Below are 24,650 nucleotides of genomic sequence, written 5' to 3' on the forward strand. Positions count from 1 at the left end.
GGGAAAAGTTGTCTTTTGCCTAGATATTTCTCTCACCCAGCATGGGTATATGTAAAATGACACCCCAAAACACATTGCCCAACTTCTCCTGAGTATGGCGATACCACATGTGTGACACTTTTTTGCAGCCTAGGTGGGCAAAGGGGCCCACATTCCAAAGAGCACCTTTCGGATTTCACAGGCCATTTTTTACACATTTTGATTTCAAACTACTTCCCACACATTAGGGCCCTTAAAATGCCAGGGCAGTATAACTACCCCACAAGTGACCCCATTTTGGAAAGAAGACACCCCAAGGTATTTCATGATGGGCATAGTGAGTTCATGGAAGTTTTTATTTTTTGTCACAAGTTAGTGGAATATGAGACTTTGTAAGGAAAATAAAATTCACAATTTTCCGCTAACTTGTGACAAAAAATAAAAAGTTCTATGAACTAACTATGCCCATCAGCGAATACCTTAGGGTGTCTACTTTACGAAATGGGGTTATTTGTGGGTTTTTTCTACTGTCTGCGCATTGTAGAACCTCAGGAAACATGACAGGTGGTCAGAAAGTCAGAGCTGCTTGAAAAAGCGGAAATTCTAATTTTTGTACCATAGTTTGTAAACCCTATAACTATAAATTTAGAGAAAAATGTATATATAGATGTCGTTTTTTAAAAAAAAAATGACAACGGAAAGTGAAAAATGTCATTTTTTTGCAAAAATTTCTTTAAATTTCGATTAATAACAAAAAAAGTAAAAATGTCTGCAGCAATGAAATACCACCAAATGAAAGCTCTATTAGTGAGAAGAAAAGGAAGTAAAATTCATTTGGGTGGTAAGTTGCATGACCGAGCAATAAACCGTGAAAGTAGTGTAGTACAGAATTGTAAAAAGTGGTCTGGTCATTAAGGGTGTTTAAGCTAGGGGAGCTGAGGTGGTTAATGACATCATCACCATGTGACCAGTAACCTAGCAATTACTGGTCACATGGCTATGAGGTCATCACAGGTCCTAGCAGGAGTGTTGCAGAAGTTAACCGTGGAGCTTTTTTGTGTGAAGATTACATCAGAAAAAGGTGACAGGGGCTGTTATGTTAATATACTGTAAACTACTGTATAGTGGGGTGCTGTATACTGTGTGGGGGCCTGTATACTGTGGGGGGCTATATATTGTGTGGGGCTATATATTGTGTGGGGCTGTATACTGTGGGGGGCCTGTATACTTTGAGGGCTGTATACTGTGTGGTGGGCTGTTTACTGTGTGGGGGCCTGTATACTGTGGGGGGCCTGTATACTGTGTGGTGGGCTGTATACTGTGGGGGGGGGGCTTATACTGTGTGGTGGGCTGTATAGTGTGTGGGGGGGCCTGTATACTGTGGGGGGGCCTGTATAGTGTGGGGGGCCTGTATAGTGTGGGGGGCCTGTATACTGTGTGGGGGCCTGTATACTGTGTGGGGGCCTGTATACTGTGTGGGGGCCTGTATAGTGTGGGGGGGCCTGTATAGTGTGGGGGGGCATGTATAGTGTGGGGGTTCTGTATAGTGTGGGGGGCTGTATATTGTGGAGTTCTATACTGCAGTAATGTATACTGTGGGGGTCTGTATACTATGGGTGCGGTATAGTGTGGAGTGCTATACTGCTGTACTGTATAGTGTGGGGGCTGTATCGTGTATAGTTTGGGGTGCTGTATACTGTGGGCTACTATACTGCTCTACTATATACTGTGGGTTACTGTATAGTGTGGGGTGCTATACTGCATACTGTGTGGTGCTGTATACTATAGGGTGCTATACTGCATACTGTGGGGTGCTGTGGTGCACTGTAACACTAGGGTGAGCCGAGCCCCGGTCTCCTTCCTGCAGAGCGATGCCCACTTCCAGCCTGAGCCCAGAGCACTGATCCTGAGCCGCTGGAGTCTTCAGAACTGGAAGTATTTACAGTCATTCACTGGACTCTACCAGATGTGTGGAATTTTTGTGTGTGTGTTGTGGGGGAGAATGTGATTGCCTGCTAAGGTGTGGGAAGGCGGGATCCAGGGGGCCCAAGTAAATTTTTGCCCAGGGTCCAATCAATATTAAAGACGGCCCTGATTATTAACAGGCTGTGGGCTACTATGAGGTACTGCTAGTAGATGCATTTTTGAGGTGACAGGTTCCCTTTAATGTAATTATGCATTTTGGACCTCTCTCAGCAGTGGTTTAGATGAATTCTAACACGATTTGTTTTAAATTAAAGGGGTTTTTCGAAATTTTTGATTTTACTGATGACCTATCCTCTGGATAGGTAATCAGTATCTGACTCTGGGGGTCCGACACCCGGGACCCTGCGGATCAGCTTTTTGAGAAGGCAGCGTTGATCTTGTGAGTGCCGCAGCCTTGTCCAGGTTTTCCTAGGTGACGACATGTTCGTCGATCACGTGGCCTAGGAGCATCTCGGCCCCATTCAAGTGAATGGTGCTGAGCTGCTATACTATGTACAGCACAGTGCGGGGTTAACTGCCTTCTCAAAACAGCTGATCGCTGCGGTCCCGGGTGTCGGACCCCCACTGATCAGATATTGAAATAGTATCAGTAAAAAAAATCTCATAAAACCCTTTTAACTTATTTCTTAAAGGTAAATCTTGTGTATCTAAATAAAATGATTTTTTTTATTCTGTTTTCCAGTTCTCTGCCTGATAGCGTACCACTTCTTTGTTCTCCTGTTTGTTTGGTCTTACTGGAAGACTATCTTCACATTACCAATGAATCCAACTAAAGAGGTAAGGTAAAGTGAATTTCAAGTGATCAGCAGTAAAAATTCAACTTGCACACCATGGACTTTTCCCATGCTCATGTCCAACCTTTATAAGGCTACATTCACATGGCGGACACATTGTCAGTTTTTCCATCTATTTTCTGGTCAGCTGGCTGTTAAAAATTGTTGATTTTCATTGGCTTTATTTATTCCAATCCCAAACCCTGCAGTATACATAATGTCCCCCTTGCTGCCCCCAGCATTAATAATTTTAGTTATAGTGGCCCCCAGCAGTAATAATGTCCCCCATAGTGGCCCCCAGCAGTAATATTGTCCCCAATAGTGGCCCCCAGCAGTAATAATGTCCCCCATAGTGGCCCCCAGCAGTAATAATTTCCCTCATAGTGGCCCCCAGCAGTAATAATGCTGCCCATAGGGGCTTCCAGCAGTAATAATTTCCCTCATAGTGGCCCCCAGCAGTAATAATGTTGCCTGTAGTAGCGCAAAGCAGTAATAATGTCCCCCATAGTGGCGCCCAACAGTAATAATTTCCCTCATAGTGTTCCCCAGCATTTTTGTGTGACAAAAAAAAAACTCAACCACTCGCGTGCATGGGGATGCTCACTCTTCACTGAAGGCAGAAGGAGTTGACAATTCCTGTGTGATGACCACACTGGGAGCATCATGTTCTTCTGCATCCTGTGAGAAGCAAGTGTGTAAATGTCCCAGCGCATGAAAGTGGATGAGGTGACCACGTGACTAGCCGCATAGAGTTTAATTGGTTCTGAAAACTGCAGTGTATTAGTCGTTAAAGGGATTATCCCATGACTAATATAAGAAATAAAAATAAGATAGTACATGACAACCTCTTTCTAATAAAGCTAGAACCAGCGCTGTACCTCATATGGATCCAGAGATCTCCCCATTCATTGCTCCAATTGCTCTGCTAGAGTTATATCAAGATGGCAGCTCAAGGGGAGTGTCCTTTCTTAGTGGGCGTGTCTTTCTTCTGTAGCTTTCGCCCTGTCACAGCCCAGGAGGCAGTTGTAGGATGAAACTGAGCATGTGCGGCCTTCTCAGTAAGTAGGACAAAGAAATAAGAAAAAAACAAACAGACGGTGGCGCTACACAGCTACATTTAAATATATATCTCAACGGCTATGATAAATATTTAGTTACATGCAATTGCAAAAGTATTCAGATCCAGTTTCTAGTTTGAAAACAATACAATTTTTTTGAGACCACCCCTTTAAAAAAATAGCCATCACATAGCCGTTTTTCACTGTCGTTTGTACGTAGTCTAAGCAACCATACTCGGACCTCCAGAATGTACATCATGGCCCAGTCATTTGTGGCAGTGAAGTGTACCGAGGGTCACAGTAGAAAGACCCTTAAAGATTAACCTGCAATGATCAGCTGAGAGGTGTTGTCAGGCAAAGGTAACTTTTAACATCGCACATATGGAAAACCTTGGTAAGTGCAGCTTCTGCAGGTATACAGTGCCTTGCAAAAGTATTCACCCCCCTTGACTGTTTTCGTGTTTTGGTGCCTCACAACCTGGGATTAACATGGATTGTTTGAGGATTTGCATCATTTAATTTACAGAACATGCCCACAACTTGATGTTATTTTTTATTTTTTTTATTGTAACAAATAGGACAAAATAACAGAAAAGGTCAATGTGCATAACTATTCACCCCCCGAAAGTCAATACTTTGCAGAGCCACCTTTTGAGGCAATCACAGCTCCAAGTCGCTTTGGATAAGTCTCTATGAGCTTGCACATCTTACCACTGGGATTTTTGCCCATTCCTCCTTCCAAAACTGCTCCAACTCATTCAAGTTGGATGGTTTGCGCTTGTGAACAGCAATCTTTAAGTCTGACCACAGATTTTCTATTGGATTGAGATCTGGGCTTTGACTAGGCCATTCTAAACACATTTACATGTTTCCCCTTAAACCACTCAAGTGTTGCTTTAGCAGTGTGTTTGGGGTCATTGTCCTGCTGGAAGGTGAACCTCCGTCCTAGCTTCAAATCACGCACAGAGTGGTACAGGTTTTGCTCAAGAATATCCCTGTCCATCTTTCCCTCAGCTCTGACCAGTTTACCAGTCCTGGCTGCTTAAAAACATCCCCACAGCATGATGCTGCCACTACCATGTTTTACTGTGGGGATGGTATTCTTTGGGTGATGTGTAGGGTTTGCCCCAGACATAGCGTTTTCTTTGATGGCCAAAAAGTTAAATTTTCGACTCATAAGACCAAAGCACCTTCCTCCATACATTTTGGGAGTCTCCCACGTGCCTTTCACAAACTCACAACGTGCCTTTTTGTTTTTTGCTGAAAATAATGGCTTTCTTCTGGCCACTCTGCCATAAAGCCCAATTCTATGGAGCGCACGGCTTATTGTCGTCCTATGTACAGATACTCCAGTCTCTGCTGTGGAACTCTGCAGCTCCTCCAGGGTTACCTTAGGTCTCTGTGCTGCCTCACTGAATAATGCCCTCCTTGCCCAGTCCTTGAGTTTTGGTGGGTGGCCGTCTCTTGGAAGGTTTGCTGTTGTGCCATGTTCTTTCCATTTGGTTATGATAGATTTGATGATGCTCCTGGGGATCATCAAAGATTGGATATATATTTTTATAACCTAACCCTGACTTGTACTTCTCAACAACATTGCCCCTTACTTGTTTGGAGAGTTCCTTGGTCTTCATGGCAGTGTTTGGTTAGTGATGCCTCTTGCTTAGGTGTTGCAGCCTCTGTATATGAAATGACAGATCATGTGACACTTAGATTGCATACAGGTGGACATCATTTCACTAATTATGTGACTTCTGAAGGTAATTGGTTGCACCAGAGCTTTTTATGGGCTTCCTAACAAAGGGGGTGAATACATACGCACATGCCAATTTTCTGTTTTCTATTTCTAAACAATAGTTTTATTTATATATTTTTCTCATTTCACTTCACCAACTTAGACTATTGTGTTCTGATCCATCACATAAAAGTCAGATTAACAAAACATTGAACTTAAGTCTGTAATGTAACAAAATACGAAAAAAGTCAAGGGGGTGAATATTTTTGCAAGACTCTGTATAGAGCAGGATACAGAACTCACCCAGAACAGATGAGAAAAAACTTCAGTTATTGAAATGTCTTAGATACTGTCAGGTGACACATCAGTGGGACAGACAATGGCTGTATCACATGGTCCCCTTTATATCAAGTCATTATATAAAAAGTCCAATTACTGAACACACTTGACACATAGAAGTGTGGGACCCACTATTCTAATATGTCAAGTGTCTTCAGTAATTTGACTTTTTATATAATGACTTGATATAAAGGGGATCCACTTCCTGGAGACATTTCACCTCCAATGAAGCCTGGAGGCAGCCTGAGGGTTTCATCGTACATGTCTTGCGAAACATCCCTTAACCGCCTCCGGACCGCCTAACGCAGATGTGCGGTCCGGAGGCGGCAGCGCTGCGCACAACGACGCATATACGCGTCATCTCGCGAGACGCGAGATGACGCGCTATGCGGCCCGCGCATGCGCAGTTCGCGCTGGCATTTCGAAGAGGACCATTTTCAAAAAAAACAATCACAGCGCCATATATCAGATCATATTTGTAAATATGATCTGTTATATGGCTGCCTGCTCCTCTGCTAGTTCTTTTCGTCGGTTGGATCCAGCAGAGGAGCAGGCTTCACAGTGAGTACACCAAACACTACACTTTAGCCCCAGATCACCCCCCTGAACCCCAATTAACCCTTTGTCAATTAACCCTTTGTCAATCACTAGTGAAAGGAAAAAAGTGATCAGTGTAAACTGTCACTTTTTTTTTTCACTGGTATTGACCGTTAGGTTTTAGGTATAGTTTAGGCCCCTTGGTTAGGTAGTTAGCGATCAGTTAGCGCCCAGCCCACCGCACCGCAGTCCGTTATTCGCTGATTAGCGTATCACTAATCAGCATTTGTACTTTTATAGTATCTGGAAGTGATCAAAACTGATCACGGTCAGATCTATAATTGTATTAGTGTCACTTTAGTTCGCCCTCCACCCAAAACGCAGTGTTTGCCCGATCAGGCCTGATCGGTCGCCCACACGTGCGTTCGCCCACGCCCGCCCCACCGCAGTGACCAAAAAAAAATTTTTTTTTGATCACTGCACAATCACTTTACACGCACTGCGGCGATAAAAAAATCAGTTTTGATATTTTTTATCAACCGCAGCGGCCTCCGGTACTTCGCTAGCCTCCCCTTTGTAAGACAGGCTTGCTTTTTTTTTCTTGGGTAGTCTCAGGGAATACCCCTAAATTTAGTTGCCCAAAATGTCAAACAGGGGGTATTCCTCTGAAGAGGCCTACAGGCTTCTGACCCAGTCGGATGAGGAGTGGGAACCCTCATCTGATGAATCCAGCGGGTCAGAATACGAACCTGTAGAAAGCAGTGGCTCTCTGACCCAAAGTTCGGACGAGGAGGCTGAGGTCCCTGATACCACCAGGCGTACCCGGCCCTGTGTCGCTAGACCGCAGGTTGCGCAGGATCCGCTTCAAGAGCAGCAGAGTGGGGCTGGTGCTGTCGGATTACGTGGTGAGGCATACACCAGCAGCCCAGCCCTCCCTGGACCTAGTACCAGCACTGCCGTAGAACATGGTGAAGTAGCGAGCACCAGAAGGGCAGTTGAAGCTGGTACGGTGGCACGTGCAGTAGTGACCCCGTCGCAGCCACCGCAAAGACGTGCCCGTAGAGCCCCTAGAATCCCAGAGGTGCTGGCAAACCCTGATTGGCAGTCCCCAACTTCAGCCGCACCTGTAGTTTTCCCTTTCACCGCCCAGTCTGGAGTTCGGGTTGAGACAGCTCAGATCGGTTCGGCCCTGGGATTTTTTGAGCTGTTCTTGACTGCGGAGCTCTTAGACATAGTTTTGGCCGAAACAAACAGGTATGCCACACAATTTATCACCGCTAACCTGGGAAGCTTTTATGCCCAGCCTTTCCGGTGGAAACCAGTCCAAGTTTCCGAAATTAAAACTTTTCTGGGCCTCCTCCTCAACATGGGCCTGACAAAAAAGCATGAATTGCGGTCATATTGGTCCACGAACCCGATTCATCACATGCCCATGTTCTCTGCTGCTATGTCCAGGGCACGTTTTGAGGCCATCCTGCGTTTCCTGCACTTTAGTGACAACACCGCCTCCCGTCCCAGAGGCCACCCTGCTTTTGACCGGCTCCACAAAATTTGGCCCCTCATAGACCATTTCAACCAGAAATTTGCAGATTTGTATACCCCAGAGCAAAACATCTGCGTAGACGAGTCCCTGATACATTTTACCGGGCGCCTTGGCTTCAAACAATACATCCCAAGCAAGCGCGCCCGGTATGGGGTCAAATTGTATAAGCTCTGTGAAAGGGCCACAGGATATACCCACAAATTTCGGATCTATGAGGGAAAAGATCAGACCCTGGAGCCGGTCGGTTACCCTGACTACCTGGGGAGCAGTGGGAAGACAGTTTGGGACTTGGTGTCACCCTTATTCGGCAAGGGGTACCATCTTTATGTGGACAATTTTTACACAAGTGTGGCCCTCTTTAGGCATTTGTTTCTAGAACGGATTGGCGCCTGTGGTACCGCGCGAACTAGTCGCGCGGGCTTCCCCCAACGGCTCGTTAGCACCCGTCTTGCAAGGGGGCAGAGGGCCGCACTGTGTAACGAAGAACTGCTCACGATGAAATGGAGAGACAAGCGTGACGTTTACATGCTCTCCTCCATTCACGCAGACACGACAATACAAATTGAGCGAGCAACCCGTGTCATTGAAAAGCCCCTCTCAGTCCACAACTATAACCTTCACATGGGAGGGGTGGACTTCAATGACCAGATGTTGTCTCCGTATTTAGTTTCCCGCAGAACCAGACGCTGGTATAAGAAGGTGTCTGTATATTTAATTCAATTGGCTCTGTACAATAGTTTTGTTCTCTACAGTAAGGCTGGGAGAACTGGATCCTTCCTCAAATTTCAGGAAGAGATCATCGAGAACCTCCTGTACCCAGGAGGTTCCGTGGCCCCATCCACCAGTGTAGTTAGCCGTCTACACGAGCGACATTTCCCCAATGTCGTTCCTGGTACCTCAACCCAACCGTCACCCCGAAAAAGATGTTGTGTCTGTAGCAGGAGTGGAATAAGGCGTGACACCCGCTATTTCTGTCCTGACTGTCCTGACCACCCTGCCCTATGCTTTGGAGAGTGTTTCCGGAAGTACCACTCACAGGTACACTATTAGCATAGGGATCATCTCACCAGGACAGGCACACAGGGCTATTAGGACCCATTCACTCACTGCTGCTGCAAACGTCTCCTTTCACATGGGACAAAGTGCATAACGCACTTCACCACATCTTTGGGCGATTTGCGCTTTGCACATTGACCCATGGGGAAGGAGAGGTTTGTTCTATAAAGGTAAAAAAACAAAAAAAAAACACCAGTAAGCAAAAAGGTTAATGTTCAGTTAAAAAAGTTAAAGTTTATATGTTCTGTTGCAAAGTTAATAAAATTATTGCGTTGCGGCCTGTTTTTTTTTTTTTTTTTTTTTACCTTCCAGGTGGACCAACCGATCGATTAGCTGCAGCACTGATGTGCATTCTGACAGAAGCATTGCGCTGCTGTCAGATTACACGCAAGTCGGTGTATGCGGCGCTGCAAGACGAGATTTTCTCCTCTGCAGTAACAGATACGTTTGCCGAGGCATACGAGCTGAGGAGGAGGCGGCGTTCCTATGCTTTGGCAAACACTTTGTATATATATAAAAAAAAATATAATCCCGGCAATGATTTATTCATCCACATCGATTGATGTGAATGGAGAAATCTGGTTTGCCAGGGCATACGAGCTAAGTGGGTATGGATGTAGGGCGGAGCTCCTATGTCCTGGCAGACGCCTTTCCCCTCCATTTTTTTTTTTTGGCAGAGATTTTTTCATCCACATTGATCGATGCGAATGAAGAAATCTGTGCCGTTCATTTTTTTCTTTCAGCCCAGAGGCTGAACGGAAAAAAAAAATCTCATTACCTGTATGCTCAATATAAGGAGAATAGCAGAAACTCCTAATGCTGGCCATACATGTAATGATTGCGGAGACCCTCAAATGCCAGGGCAGTACAAACACCCCACAACTGACCCCATTTTGGAAAGAAGACACCCCAAGGTATTTGCTGAGGGGCATATTGAGTCCATAAAAGATTTAAATTTTTGTCCTAAGTTAGCGGAAAGTGAGACTTTGTGAGAAAAAACAAAAAAAAAATCAATTTCCGCTAACTTATGCGAAAAAAAAAAAATTTCTATGAACTTGCCAGGCCCCTCATTGGATACCTTGGGGTGTCTTCTTTCCAAAGTGGGGTCACATGTGGGGTATTTATACTGCCCTGGCTTTTTAGGGGCCCTAAAGCGTGAGAAGAAGTCTGGGATCCAAATGTCTAAAAATGCCCTCCTAAAAGGAATTTGGGCACCTTTGCGCATCTAGGCTGCAAAAAAGTGTCACACATCTGGTATCGCCGTACTCAGGAGAAGTTGGGGAATGTGTTTTGGGGTGTCATTTTACATATACCCATGCTGGGTGAGATAAACATCTTGATCAAATGCCAACTTTGTATAAAAAAATTGGAAAAGTTGTCTTTTGCCAGGATATTTCTCTCACCCAGCATGGGTATATGTAAAATGACACCCCAAAACACATTCCCCAACTTCTCCTGAGTACGGCGATACCACATGTGTGACACTTTTTTGCTGCCAAGATGGGCAAAGGGGCACATATTCCAAAGTGCACCTTTCGGATTTCGCAGGCCATTTTTTACACATTTTGATTGCAAAGTACTTCTCACACATATGGGCCCCTAAATTGCCAGGGCAGTATAACTACGCTACAAGTGACCCCATTTTGGAAAGAAGACACCCCAAGGTATTCCGTGAGGGGCATGGCGAGTTCCTAGAATTTTTTATTTTTTGTCGCAAGTTAGTGGAATATGAGACTTTGTAAGGAAAAAAGAGAAAAAAAAAATCATCATTTTCCGCTAACTTGTGACAAAAAAAAAAAATTCGAGGAACTCGCAGTGCCCCTCACGGAATACCTTGGGGTGTCTTCTTTCCAAAATGGGGTCACTTGTGGCGTAGTTATACTGCCCTGGCAATTTAGGGGCCCAAATGTGTGAGAAGTACCTTGCAATCAAAATGTGTAAAAAATGGCCTGCAAAATCCGAAAGGTGCACTTTGGAATATGTGCCCCTTTGCCCACCTTGGCAGCAAAAAAGTGTGACACATCTGGTATCGCCGTACTCAGGAGAAGTTGGGGAATGTGTTTTGGGGTGTCATTTTACATATACCCATGCTGGGTGAGAAAAATATCTTGGTCAAATGCCAACTTTGTATAAAAAAATGGGAAAAGTTGTCTTTTGCCAAGATATTTCTCTCACCCAGCATGGTTATATGTAAAATGACACCCCAAAACACATTCCCCAACTTCTCCTGAGTACGGCGATACCAGATGTGTGACACTTTTTTGATGCCAAGGTGGGCAAAGGGGCACATATTCCAAAGTGCACCTTTCGGATTTCACCGGTCATTTTTTACACATTTTGATGTTCTTCTCACACATTTGGGCCCCTAAATTGCCAGGGCAGTATAACTACGCCACAAGTGACCCCATTTTGAAAAGAAGACACCCCAAGGTATTCTGTGAGGAGCATGGTGAGTTCCTAGAATTTTTTATTTTTTGTCGCAAGTTAGTGGAATATGAGACTTTGTAAGAAAAAATAAAAAATAAAAATCATCATCATTTTCCGCTAACTTGTGACAAAAAATAAAAAGTTCTATGAACTCACTATGCCCATCAGCGAATACCTTAGGGTGTCTACTTTCTGAAATAGGGTCATTTGTGGGGTTTTTCTACTGTTTGGGCATTGTAGAACCTCAGGAATCATGACAGGTGCTCAGAAAATCAGCTGTTTCAAAAAGCGGAAATTCACATTTTTGTACCATAGTGTGTAAACGCTATAACTTTTACCCAAACCATTTTTTTTTTTGCCCAAACATTTTTTTTTATCAAAGACATGTAGAACAATAAATTTGGCGAAAAATTTATATATGGATGTTGTGTTTTTTTGCAAAATTTTACAGCTGAAAGTATGGCTACAGTAAACGATTATTTTAGAAATCGAGTATTCTATCGATTATTTTTTACGATTAATCGAGTATTCTAATAAGAAAAAATGAATTGACTGTTTTCCTTTATAAAAACTCACCAGACCCCCTGCCATCAGTCCCCAACGCCCTTCGTTCTCCCCCAGTGCCATCAGCTCTCTCCCCTTGTGCCATCAGCTCAGCAGGGATAGTGCACACAGTGATGTCACAGTGCAGGGAGAGTGTGTTCGGTGATGTCACAGTGCAGGGATAGTGCACACAGTGATGTCACAGTGCAGGGATAGTGTGTTCGGTGATATCACAGTGCAGGGATAGTGCGCTCGGTGATGTCACAGTGCAGGGATAGTGCACACAGTGATGTCACAGTGCAGGGATAGTGTGTTCGGTGATGTCACAGTGCAGGGATAGTGCGCTCGGTGATGTAACAGTGCAGGGATAGTGCGCTCGGTGATGTCACAGTGCAGGGATAGTGCGCTCGGTGATGTCACAGTGCAGGGATAGTGCACACAGTGATGTCACAGTGCAGGGATAGTGTGTTCGGTGATGTCACAGTGCAGGGATAGTGCGCTCGGTGATGTCACAGTGCAGGGATAGTGCGCTCGGTGATGTCACAGTGCAGGGATAGTGCGCTCGGTGATGTCACAGTGCAGGGATAGTGCGCTCGGTGATGTCACAGTGCAGGGATAGTGCGTTCGGTGATGTCACAGTGCAGGGATAGTGCGCTCGGTGATGTCACAGTGCAGGGATAGTGCCCTCGGTGATGTCACAGTGCAGGGATAGTGTCCTCGGTGATGTCACAGTGCAGGGATAGTGTCCTCGGTGATGTCACAGTGCAGGGATAGTGCCCTCGGTGATGTCACAGTGCAGGGATAGTGCCCTCGGTGATGTCACAGTGCAGGGATAGTGCCCTCGGTGATGTCACAGTGCAGGGATAGTGTCCTCGGTGATGTCACAGTGCAGGGATAGTGTCCTCGGTGATGTCACAGTGCAGGGATAGTGTCCTCGGTGATGTCACAGTGCAGGGATAGTGTCCTCGGTGATGTCACAGTGCAGGGATAGTGTCCTCGGTGATGTCACAGTGCAGGGATAGTGTCCTCGGTGATGTCACAGTGCAGGGATAGTGTCCTCGGTGATGTCACAGTGCAGGGATAGTGTCCTCGGTGATGTCACAGTGCAGGGATAGTGTCCTCGGTGATGTCACAGTGCAGGGATAGTGTCCTCGGTGATGTCACAGTGCAGGGATAGTGTCCTCGGTGATGTCACAGTGCAGGGATAGTGTCCTCGGTGATGTCACAGTGCAGGGATAGTGTCCTCGGTGATGTCACAGTGCAGGGATAGTGTCCTCGGTGATGTCACAGTGCAGGGATAGTGTCCTCGGTGATGTCACAGTGCAGGGATAGTGTCCTCGGTGATGTCACAGTGCAGGGATAGTGTCCTCGGTGATGTCACAGTGCAGGGATAGTGTCCTCGGTGATGTCACAGTGCAGGGATAGTGTCCTCGGTGATGTCACAGTGCAGGGATAGTGTCCTCGGTGATGTCACAGTGCAGGGATAGTGTCCTCGGTGATGTCACAGTGCAGGGATAGTGCCCTCGGTGATGTCACAGTGCAGGGATAGTGCCCTCGGTGATGTCACAGTGCAGGGATAGTGCCCTCGGTGATGTCACAGTGCAGGGATAGTGCCCTCGGTGATGTCACAGTGCAGGGATAGTGTCCTCGGTGATGTCACAGTGCAGGGATAGTGTCCTCGGTGATGTCACAGTGCAGGGATAGTGCCCTCGGTGATGTCACAGTGCAGGGATATACCCACATCAGAAACTAAAAGGAAGCAAAACCCAAACCACGCTGAACCAGCCACTAACGACAGGGGGTGCTCTAACACCCTATGCTGCCAATCATCAGCCCCTCTAAACGAGGCCAGTGGGCACTACTACCCCTATCATCCTCTGGCCATTCCGGCACAGGTGACACAGCTCTAACTAGAAGTCCATGCTCCACCACTGGGTGGTAAATGTGTTATCATAGGGGTTCTCCGTGCTGGGACACACATGGCGAGCACTAATCACACAGTGCCCCTCCACACATGCAGCCACTTACCAGCCTTCCGCCGATAACCAGCAGCCAGCAGTTCTGATCTGTACCGCCACTCGCGCCCCGCCTCCTCCGCTGCCAGCCACTCAGCACACAGCGTCGGGTCATAGTGCGCGCTTACGTGCACTATGACCTGACTATGTGTCAGGATCCAGTACAGCGCGTTGCGGGCCGGCGGGTGACCACGGAGCGGTGAGCAATAGCAAGCGCCTCACTCCCGCTCCATGGTCACATGACACAAACGAATCCTCGATGCAAAAAATTTGCATCGAGGATTATTTTGTGTCGAATTACTCGATTAAATCGAGTAATCGTTTCAGCCCTAGCTGAAAGTGAAAAATGTCATTTTTTTGCAAAAAAATCGTTACATTTTGATAAATAACAAAAAAAAAAAAAATGTCAGCAGCAATAAAATACCACCAAATGAAAGCTCTATTAGTGAGAAGAAAAGGAGGTAAAATTCATTTGGGTGGTAAGTTGCATGACCGAGCGATAAACGGTGAAAGGAGTGTAGTGCCGAAGTGTAAAAGTGCTCTGGTCATGAAGGGGGTTTCAGCTAGCGGGGCTGAAGTGGTTAATAGGGGCGAATTTCTGAAACCTTGTAATTCAGTTTTCTGGTGTATATAGCCGCCTGCAAAATTTGCATCTTTTTGTGATTTCTACACCGTTCACGCCACTTTAGGAAAGCAGACTTGTTTAGCTATGTTAACTAGGTGTTAAAATGTCAGGTTTTTGCCATGTGTAAAATCCGACCGAGACAAATTATTATGGAACTTTTTCCAATCACATTTAAACTAAATAGTAGTCAGTACACAGCTGCCATCAGTTAAAGTGATTTTGATTAACCCCATATAAAGTTCAGCTGTTCTAGAAGGATCTTCCTGACATTTTCTTAGGCTGAGTCCACACTTTAGTTATTTGATCAGTGATTGTGAACCAGGTGCAGGTCAAAAACACAGAACAGGTGCAGATCTTTCCATTATACCTTATGGCCTCATGCACACGACCGTTGTGCGCCTATGGCCGTATTGCGGCCTGCATACGGCAGGTCCGCAATACACGGGGCACCGGCCGCGTGCACCCCTCCTCACAAATGCGGACCCGTTCCCTTAAATGGGTCCGCAATCACGGAGGAGCAGTACGGAATGGAAGCACGCCTTCTTTCCATGCCTCCGCACTGCAAAAAAAGATAGAACATGTTCTATTTTTTTGCGGTGCGGACGGATCACGGACCCATTCAAGTTGAATGGGTCTCGATCCTTCCCGGCCGCTGTACGGACGTTGCTCGTGCATAGGGGACTGCAAATTGCACAACGGCTGCGCAACGGCCGTGTGCATAAGCTCTATCTCTGAGTAGGCTTCACTGCTGCTTTTGGCTCACAATGACTGATGGAAATAACTGACTGAAGTGTGAACTTGGCCTGCATTTTACAGGAAAAGCCATGGCCCATAAACAGCTTACAACACATTAAAGTGATCTCATTGTTTAAAGGTATCAGTCAAGGGAAAGATACAAAAAAAAGTCCACGGCATTAGATATATCATGGAACACAGTGAAGACAGTCATCGAGCAGTGGATAAAAATTTGCAAGAGTGACGTTTCCAAGAACTGGATGTCTCAAAAATTGATGAAAAGACAAGAAGAAAATTGGTCTGGGAGGCTGCCAAGATGCCTACAGCAACATTAAAGCTGCAGGATGTTCTGGCAAGCACTGGTTGAGTACTGCATGTGACAACAATCTCCTTTATTCTTGTCTGTCTGGGCTGTGGGGTAGGGTGACAAGACGGATGCCTGTTCTTACAAAGAAAAACAGCCAAGCCTGGCTGTGTTTTGCCAAAACCTACATCAAATCTGCCGAAAGCATGTGGGAAAATATGTTATGGTCTGATGAGACCAAGGTTGAACTTTTTGACTATGATTCCAAAATGTATGTTTGATGCAAAGCCAACGCAGCACATCACCCAAAGAAAACCATACCCACAGTGAAGCATTGATGGAGGCAGCAATCTGCTTTGGGGATGTTTTTTTTGCAGCTGGAACTGGGGCTTTTATGTGATGGAATTATGAACAGTTCCAAATATCACCTTTGCTAAAGCTAAAGATGATGAAGAATTCCACCTTTCAGCAGGACAGCGACCCAAAGCATACCTCCACATCAACAAAAGAAGGCTTCTCCAGAAGATCAAAGTTTTTTAATGGCCCAGCCAAAGCCCAGACCTGAATCCAATTAAAAATTGGTGGGTTGACCTAAAGAGGGCTGTACACAGGAGAGAGATACCCTCACAATCTGACAGATTTGAAGTTTTTGCAAGGAAGAGTACCAACTCAAGATGTACCATGCTGATAGACTCCTAACCAAAAAGACTAAATGCGGTCATTAATTCAAAGTGTACTTCGACAAAGTATTAGTTTGAGGGTGTGCATATTTTTGCAACCACATTATTTTAGTTCTTTATTTTTCCTCCCTAAAAGAGTTCAGTTTGTTTTTTCAATTGAATTGTACCGATCATAGATGACATTAATGGGGTTGTCTCACTTCAACAAGTAGAATTTATCATGTAGAGAAGTTAATACAACAGAGAGACCGGCACTTGTTCCTATAGTGTACAAGCACGACCACCACTGATGGATTACAGGGTGGTCGTAACCATGGAAACAAGCAGTGTATAATGTGATGGAAAAATAAATCCAGCAAGCAAAGGAGGCAATATGGATAAGCACAATACGTTAGTAAGTGTCTTGTATTAACTTTCTCTACATGATAAATGCCACTTGCTGAAGTGAGACAACCCCTTTAAAGGTGGAGAAAGTTCTGAAATGAATCAGCTTTTTTTACATTAAAAAATGTATGTTTAAAGATGTGCCAAATTTATCAAACATGTGACATTTGATACATTTGGCACACATTAGAACAAGACAGACTCGAGGATAGATTCCTTTCTATGTCTTTAATCCTTTTGTAGTTTCTAAAAATAATTTATTTGTAATATTTTTGGTCTGATGTTCCATTGTTGGCTTGGCTCAGTCTTACATAATTTGGCTTCTCTGATGAAGAAATGATACCGAATCTGGGATTGTTTGTATAAATGCGTCCTCTGTTTGCGCGCTCTGTGTAAGCTCTTTCCAGAGGCAGTTTATTTAATATCTCTTCGCTTTGATGTAGCAAGAAGGGATTGCTCAGCTGTTTCACTCCTAAATAACAAGCTGCGCCCGCTCTACTGATTATCTATTTCTCCAAGACATTCTCTGTTCTGAAGAAAGCCTAATTAAAAAGTACTAATGTTTATTTATATCCTGAACATTAACATCCACCTTTTAGTAAATGATTGACCAACCTTTTGGAAATTTCTTGTACCTTACAATTTCCGGCACGCAGCAGAATTGCTTGAAGAAAATCCGAAGAGTCTACAGTATAAGCAAAGAGGATAAGATTTTAACATATCTCATCCATCCCCTATGGGAAATTTCCCCAGCAAAATCCACCCATAATGTGATGTGTGGTGCAGATTTAAAAACCTCAGAATGTCAATTTACGTTACATATTTGTGCCGTGGATGTCACCTCTTGCAATGGGGGGGGGGTAATTATACGCAGGCAACCCACAGCATTTCTGCCATTGAAGTCAATGAGGCTGAGTTGCATCTAGGACGTGTGCCCGATGGTCATGACGTCACTGCCTAGGGTAAGCTGCAAGAAAGCCATGGAGCTCACAAACAGCTGATCAGCGTGAGTCCCAGGTGATGGACCCCCCCCCCCCCCACCAGTCAGATGCTGATGACCTATCCAGAGTTGGATAACCCCTTTAATAAATTTGTTGAGCTTTACGCAACTTTAGTTTTAGCATGGTATCCGAAATACTGGTCTAAGGCCAGTTTCAGACGAGTAAAACACACTTCATATAGGAGCATAATTTCCTGTACTGAACTCGGCTCCTGTAATGGGACCTCATGGCATTGCACCGATTTATAATGCTGTGTCTTCCTGCCCGAATTTGCTGTAATGAATTGAATGCGGTCAGTACAATTCATTATAGCCCATGTTGAGCAGGGGCACCCAGCATTACAAATCATTCTAATGTAATGAGGTCTTCCCATGTTTCCCACAGACAACTTGCTTGTCTGAAGCTGCCAGCCGTGGTATACTCTTATATTATTATATGGGGTAATCACTATTTACTTATAAGTTAATTATAATGATAGGGCTGAAAGGGAACCTGTCACCTGGATTTTGGGTATATAGCTGAGGACATGGGCTGTTAGATGGCCACTAGCACATCCGCAATACCCAGTCCCCATAGCTCTGTGTGCTTTTATTGTGTAAAAAAAACGATTTGATACATATGCAAATTAACATAAAAGAGTCATATCTTACTTGTGTGACCACAGAAGAGTCATATTTTCAAGCTCTGACTCATCTCAGGTTAATTTGCATATGTATCAAATCGTTTTTTTTACACAATAAAAGCACACAGAGCTATGGGGACTGGATATTGCAGATGAGCTAGTGGCCAACTAGCAGCCCATGTCCTCAGCTGTATACCCAAAATCCAGATGACAGGTTCCCTTTAACAATATGACTTATATACGGCACCACTGTCACTCCCTGACCCCAAGATTGTTTCTGAATGGCAGTATCAGGATGAAGTATATGTTAAAAAGTTGGACCCTATTCCTATTATTTTATAGAGTAGAGTAATTATGAAAGATATGGTTAGAGTGCCACCTCTAACGTGCTGGCCAGGCCCAGTTCAGAGTAATCCCTGCCAAATCTATAATGTGTTATATGTGAGATGAGGTCTACATCCTGGTCTAGATTCTTTATCCACTGCACTCTGCATTTGGGGGATTTAATAAGCCAGTCACCAGAAATAATCGGAGGAACGTGGCCTGTTGTGCTCTGAGAATCGGTATTTTCTGTAACTTCCTCCGATTGAATTAGATAGAAGTCGAGCAATGCTCCTGCAGCATTAAATATTTACTCTGCCTGCTAAATGGAAATCAGATGCCAGGAACAGAAACCACTGAGCTTCCAAGTCTTCACTTTCTGCTGTATGTATCTGCCAGAAGGAAGACAAACATTGCCACCCATGTGCCACACTGCATTACACAAATAGCTGTAAAGATTGATGGATCTGTGTATTGAACAAGCGGAATGCATTTAATAATGTCTTGTTAGTATTGACCTGTATAATAGGAGGTTTCTCTGAGAGGCCGGCAGATGGGGAGAGCAGCACGATTCCAGTCTCTGGGACTTCTGACCTGATAGAGTTCTGAGCTCTCCCTTGTTACTAAACCACCGGGTAATTTCTATAAACTGATACATTAATGGGGGTTGTCCAACTTTTCTTTAAATTGCCCCCAGCCTGGTGTATTTGTGTAGAAGTACATTCTGGCCTGCTTCCCGCTCTGGAAGGGATCAGAGAAGCTGCTGAGCATGATAGTCCACCCTTAAATGAAGGAGAAGGTGGACCAGAAGAATAGACAGCAGGGATCCAAATACTTTTTGTGGGATAATGCTACTTTCACACTAGCATGTAAGTTTTCCGGTATTGAGTTCAGTCATAGGGGCTCAATACCGGAAAAAATGCTTCAGTTGTGTCCCCATTCATTGTCAATGTTGACAAAACTGAACAGAAGGGAATGCTCCAAAATGCATTACGTTCCATTTTGTTGCGTTCCCATACTGGAGAGCAAACTGCAACATGTTGTAGTTTGCTTTTCGTCCTGGGAATGCGGAGCACACAATCTGACACAATAGAAAACGGATCCATCCTCCATTGACTTTCAGTGGAGTTAATGACGGATCCATCTTGGCAATGTTAAAGATAATACATCCGGATCCGTCCATAGCAGATGCAGACGGTTGCAAAAACGCTAATGTGAAAGTAGCCTTACCCCTTTAGAGATTTTGGACAGCATGATGGCAGAGTTGGTAGCACTGGTGTCTTGAAGCACTGGGTTCAGATCTGACCAAGGACAACTGAGGTTTGACCGATTGTTCTACTGATCTGTATGCAATTTGTATGGATTGCTATTTGTATGCTATTTGTAGTTTGCAATTGCAATTTGGTGGAACTGTAAGTAAACACATATATAACTGGTTCCGTATACAGTTCTAATCACAATACTAACAATAGGAACATTATTTAACTGTTTTAAATACCTATCTTGGTCTCTCCTGCTTCCATAAAAACACAGCTCTCAGTGGAGTGAATGTCTCTTCAGCTCCTGTCTCTGGTGAATAATTATTCCAGCAGCTCCTGCTAGGGGAATTCCCAGACAGGCTGTGTGTGAGGCTTGCTGTGATTGGTGAAAACTCTTGCTGTGTGAGAAGCTGGCTGTGATTGGTCTAGACTTCTGCCCAGCTACAACAGAATAACACTATGCTTTCTGTTGTTTCTGCTGTGTCACTGAGCTTACCTTACATTACAAAATGAATCTTAAAAGCATATTATCCAAAACATAATGTCACAGTAAATAACTTTTCTTTTGTCTTTAACACATAAACATATAAACTGTATTAAGGTTATTAGCAGGTTTAGCTGTATACACTTATAAGCTATACTAGCAACCTAGGACAGGTCTTAACTGGCTAGCTACAAGGATTGTCCTGTATTTAGCTCCATTAATCTTCTCATCAACTCTGACCAGCTTCCCTGTCCCTGCTGTAGAAATGCACTCCACAGCATGATGCTGCCACCACCATGTTTCACGGTGGGGGTGGTGTGTTCAGGGTGATGTGCAGTGTTAGTTGTCTGCTACACATAGAATTTAGCGTTTAAAAACTTTGGTCTTATCTGACCAGAGCACCTTCTTCCACATGTTTGCTGTGTCCCCTACATGGCTTGTGGCAAACTGCAAAAGGGACTTCTTATGGCTTGCTTTCAAAAATGGCTTTCTTCTTGCCACTCTTCCATAAAGGCAAGATTCGTGGAGTGCACGGCAAATAGTCCTGTGGACAGATTCTCCCACGTTAGCTGTGGATCTCTGTAGCTGTTCCAGAGTGACAATGGGCCTCTTGGCTGCTCTCCTTGCCTGGGCTGTCAGTTTAGGTGGATGACCGTGTCTTGGTAGGGTTGCAGTTCTACTATACGCCTTCCATTTTTGGATGATGGATTAAACAGTGCTACGTGAGATGTTCAGAGCTTGAGTTTCATGATGCTGTTTGATCCACCACCAATGTCCCCTATGCTAGAAAACAGCAGAGTGGAATGATTTACAACACCATCTGCCTTTTGTGTTAAAGTACTACATAGAATTGTTACATATAGGTTGTTAATATGAGATTAAAAATGTATGTGTATCCCTTTTAAAATTCTAAATAAGTGATTCTTTAGCATATGTGACCTTTATGTATTTGAGGATAACTTGTTATCTGCTACTGAACTTTGGGGCAGACATTGCAATTTCTTATTCATTATCTGCTAGCATTTAAAGGGGTTTTGTGAGATTTTGATACTGATGACAATCCTCAGGATAGGTCATCAGCAGAGGTTGCACTATGTTTTTTCCAGAAGAGTAAAAATACTCCTCTGACCATTTTTGGGGAGTATTTTTACCCAAGGAGGAGTACGAAAGTTGCGGTAATTCAAATACATAATACGTAGGCCTACACTTGTTCACATCTGCGTTGGATGCCCCGTTGCAGATTCTGTCGTAAGAGTACACAAAAAAGCATTATATGCAGGACTTTTTTGTCTGGTAAAAAGACAGATCCTGAACGGAAACTGAACGGATCTCGTCATAGTCGGCGGAGTCTGCTCAGCTTCTTCCCTGTCAGGCCTACATGTTTGTTTTGCTGAACTTTGCAGGATGGTACACTACACTTTCCCATCCTGCACATTTTTTAATTTATTTTTTACAATGGAACTCTCAAGTGACGGATGCCACATTATGGCATCTGTCTGAGGCGTCCATTAATGTATACGGTTTTTGTGTACGTTGAACGTATCACAAAAACCCAGCCTTACATCGATCCAGCACTCATCTAACAGAGCAGATCAACAGAAATAAATAGCGCTGGTGTGAACGTGGCCTAAGAGGTGGATATTTATGCGGGGGAACCATTAGTAATCTAAATAACATCAGGCAGTTATAACCAATATAGTGGATTTAACCCCGTACTTTATCACTTGGCTATAATAGCCTGCCTGCACTCACTTCACACTACACTACATGCATCACACACACTACACTACATGATACAGTGTGTGAGGCAGTGTGTTATGTATGTAGTGCACTGTGTGCTGATCACACACTGCATTACACACTATTGTCACCTTGATGTCCGGGGCTGTTTGTCACCTCTGAGGAGTCCGCTTCAGCTCCTCCGCCACCATGTTTCCCTGGGTCCATGTCCAACACACCCGCTCTTACTGTAGAAATTTCGGGAGCCGACCCCTCCTCCTTTCAGCTCCTGTCGGCTTCCTCTGCTGCTTGGCGCTGTATTGCTCCGGTGCCCATCCAAACCAACCAATAGCAAAGCCCCTTACTGTATGGAGCTTTGCTATTGGTCATTTCAGGCACAGGCAGCATCGTTGTGGGGGAAAAGTCTAAGGCGTATTGGTATGCCTTAGACTTTTTCCAGGGAGTACTATTGCCTGAACAGGCGTCAATGACGCTTGTACAGGCGTTATTTCGACCTCTGGTCATCAGTATCTGATCGTTGGGGCTCTGACACCCTGGAATCCCGCCGATCAGATATTTGTGCTTGGTATTGCGCTCAGTCTCATTCTCTTCTATGGGGCTGTGCTGCTCCTAGGCAATGTGACCGATGAACTTGACGTCACTGGCCTAGGAAAAGCAGAGAGAAGGCTGCAGTGCTACTACTACTTCTCAAACATCTGATTGTTGAGGGTCCAGGGTGTCTAACCACCACCGATCAGATACTGATGACCTATCCTGAAGAATAGATTTAAATGCCGCCTTAGGTCTAGGAGGTTTCTGTAAAGTTTATACAATGGTATAGTGATTGCTGACAAGTAAATGTGATTATTTCCCACAGATGAAAATGTCTGTTACTGTACATGTGTCAGTAATATGCAGACTGAATTCTGTACAATAAGTGGTTATAGTATTATACTAAGATGTTAGTGAATATAATATTAATTTGTGTTTTAGTTTCATCTGTCCTATGCTGATAAAGAGCTTATAGAGAGAGAACCAAGAGGAGAATCCCAACAAGATGTCCTCAGAAGACTAGCCAAGGACCTTCCAGTCTATACCAGGACTATGTCAGGAGGTAGGTTATTCAGATAGACTATCTCTTCTTTGATCTAAATCCCATTTTGCTTTATTTCTCTGTTGGAACTGATTACACTACTCCTAACATGTATGTGGCATCTTTTCTTATGACTTGTTGTGGCTATGTTGTGTCATTCCTCTATAAATTCCCACTAAAAGTTTATGAATGAATTGCAAACCTGGGGTTGCCAGTCGAGGGTGTGTCCTTACATGGCCTGACATGGTCCACAAGGGGAATGGTAACACCCAGTTGTGAATTTATTAATACATTTATAGTAGGAATAATAAAAGAAAAAAAAAACATTTATTAAAATAGATGCTTCAGAATTGTTATGTCATGGATAAAGCAAATATTTACTAAAACTGACGTGTCAGGATAGATGTCAGGTCCTCTCTAAAGGGGGGATATTTACCGGTAAGGGTACTTTCACATTAGCGTTTTTCTTTTCCGGCACTGAGTTCCATCATAGGGGCTCAATACCGGAAAAGAACTGATCAGTTTCATCCCCATGCATTCTGAATGGAGATAAATCTGTTCAGGATGCATCAGGATGTCTTCAGTTCAGTCACTTAACTGCGTTTTGGACGGAAGAAATACCGCAGCATGCTGCGGTATTATCTCCATCCAAAATTCCGGATCAGTTGCCGGAATGCCCGATCCGGCATTAATTTACCATGAAATTTATTAGTGCCAGCTCCGGCATTAAAAATACCGCAATGCCGGATCCATCCTTCGGTAAAAATGTGAAAAAAATATATAGCGGATCCGTTTCTCCGGATGAGAGAGATGGATCCGTTCTTGCAATGCATTTGTAAGACGGATCCGAATCCATCTACAAATACTGTCCGTTTGAATGCAGATTGCCGTATCCGGCAGGCAGTTTTGGCCGGATCACTGTGCCGCAAGTGTGGAAATAGCCTAAACCAGGCAGAATTTGTTGTAGGGCTAGCTCAGCTGAATGTAATGATACTTTTCGCATGGTGATCCTTTACTTTATTCTGGAGAAAGTAATATGTTATCGAGAAGTGCACCCTTGCTCCTCCTGCTATCTTGGCCAGTCTGTTCCTCTCCTTCCTTATTGTCAGGGCTAGGCGAGTTGACTGTGTAGTAACCTGACCCCGTCTATTAAGAAGGAGAGGGGTGGGCTGGCAGGGAAAGCAGGAGAAGCCTGTCTCATCTTGTGTTTTTTTTCGCCTTTCTTTGCAGGGGTATGTGGCTTAGCGAGAAAGGAGGCTTGGCTAAAATGTGCCAAAATGTCAGTTGTAAAAGTCTGAACAAAAGCTAGACAACGAATAGCTGCCTTAAACCTTTAGATTTATCATAAAACCCGACATGGTGATAATTCTGACACACTTACACTCCAGCCCACATTTACTCATTTGAGCGTACCTGTGTTTTGGTGTAAATTACG

The 24,650-nt window shown here is 44.4% G+C and overlaps 1 protein-coding gene across 1 annotated transcript in view; it reads left to right on the forward strand.

The window, feature by feature from the left end:
* The window catches only part of ZDHHC2 (zinc finger DHHC-type palmitoyltransferase 2), a 171,907-nt gene that overhangs the window by 67,761 nt on the left and 79,496 nt on the right, over window positions 1–24,650 (forward strand). Inside the window, exons 3-4 of the mRNA XM_044299557.1 lie at window positions 2,648–2,742; window positions 23,116–23,236. Of these exons, the coding sequence (XP_044155492.1) occupies window positions 2,648–2,742; window positions 23,116–23,236 (216 nt within the window). The remainder of the gene's footprint in view (window positions 1–2,647; window positions 2,743–23,115; window positions 23,237–24,650) is intronic.

This window comes from Bufo gargarizans, chromosome 1 (genome assembly GCF_014858855.1).
Source record: "Bufo gargarizans isolate SCDJY-AF-19 chromosome 1, ASM1485885v1, whole genome shotgun sequence".
Taxonomy (NCBI): domain Eukaryota; kingdom Metazoa; phylum Chordata; class Amphibia; order Anura; family Bufonidae; genus Bufo; species Bufo gargarizans.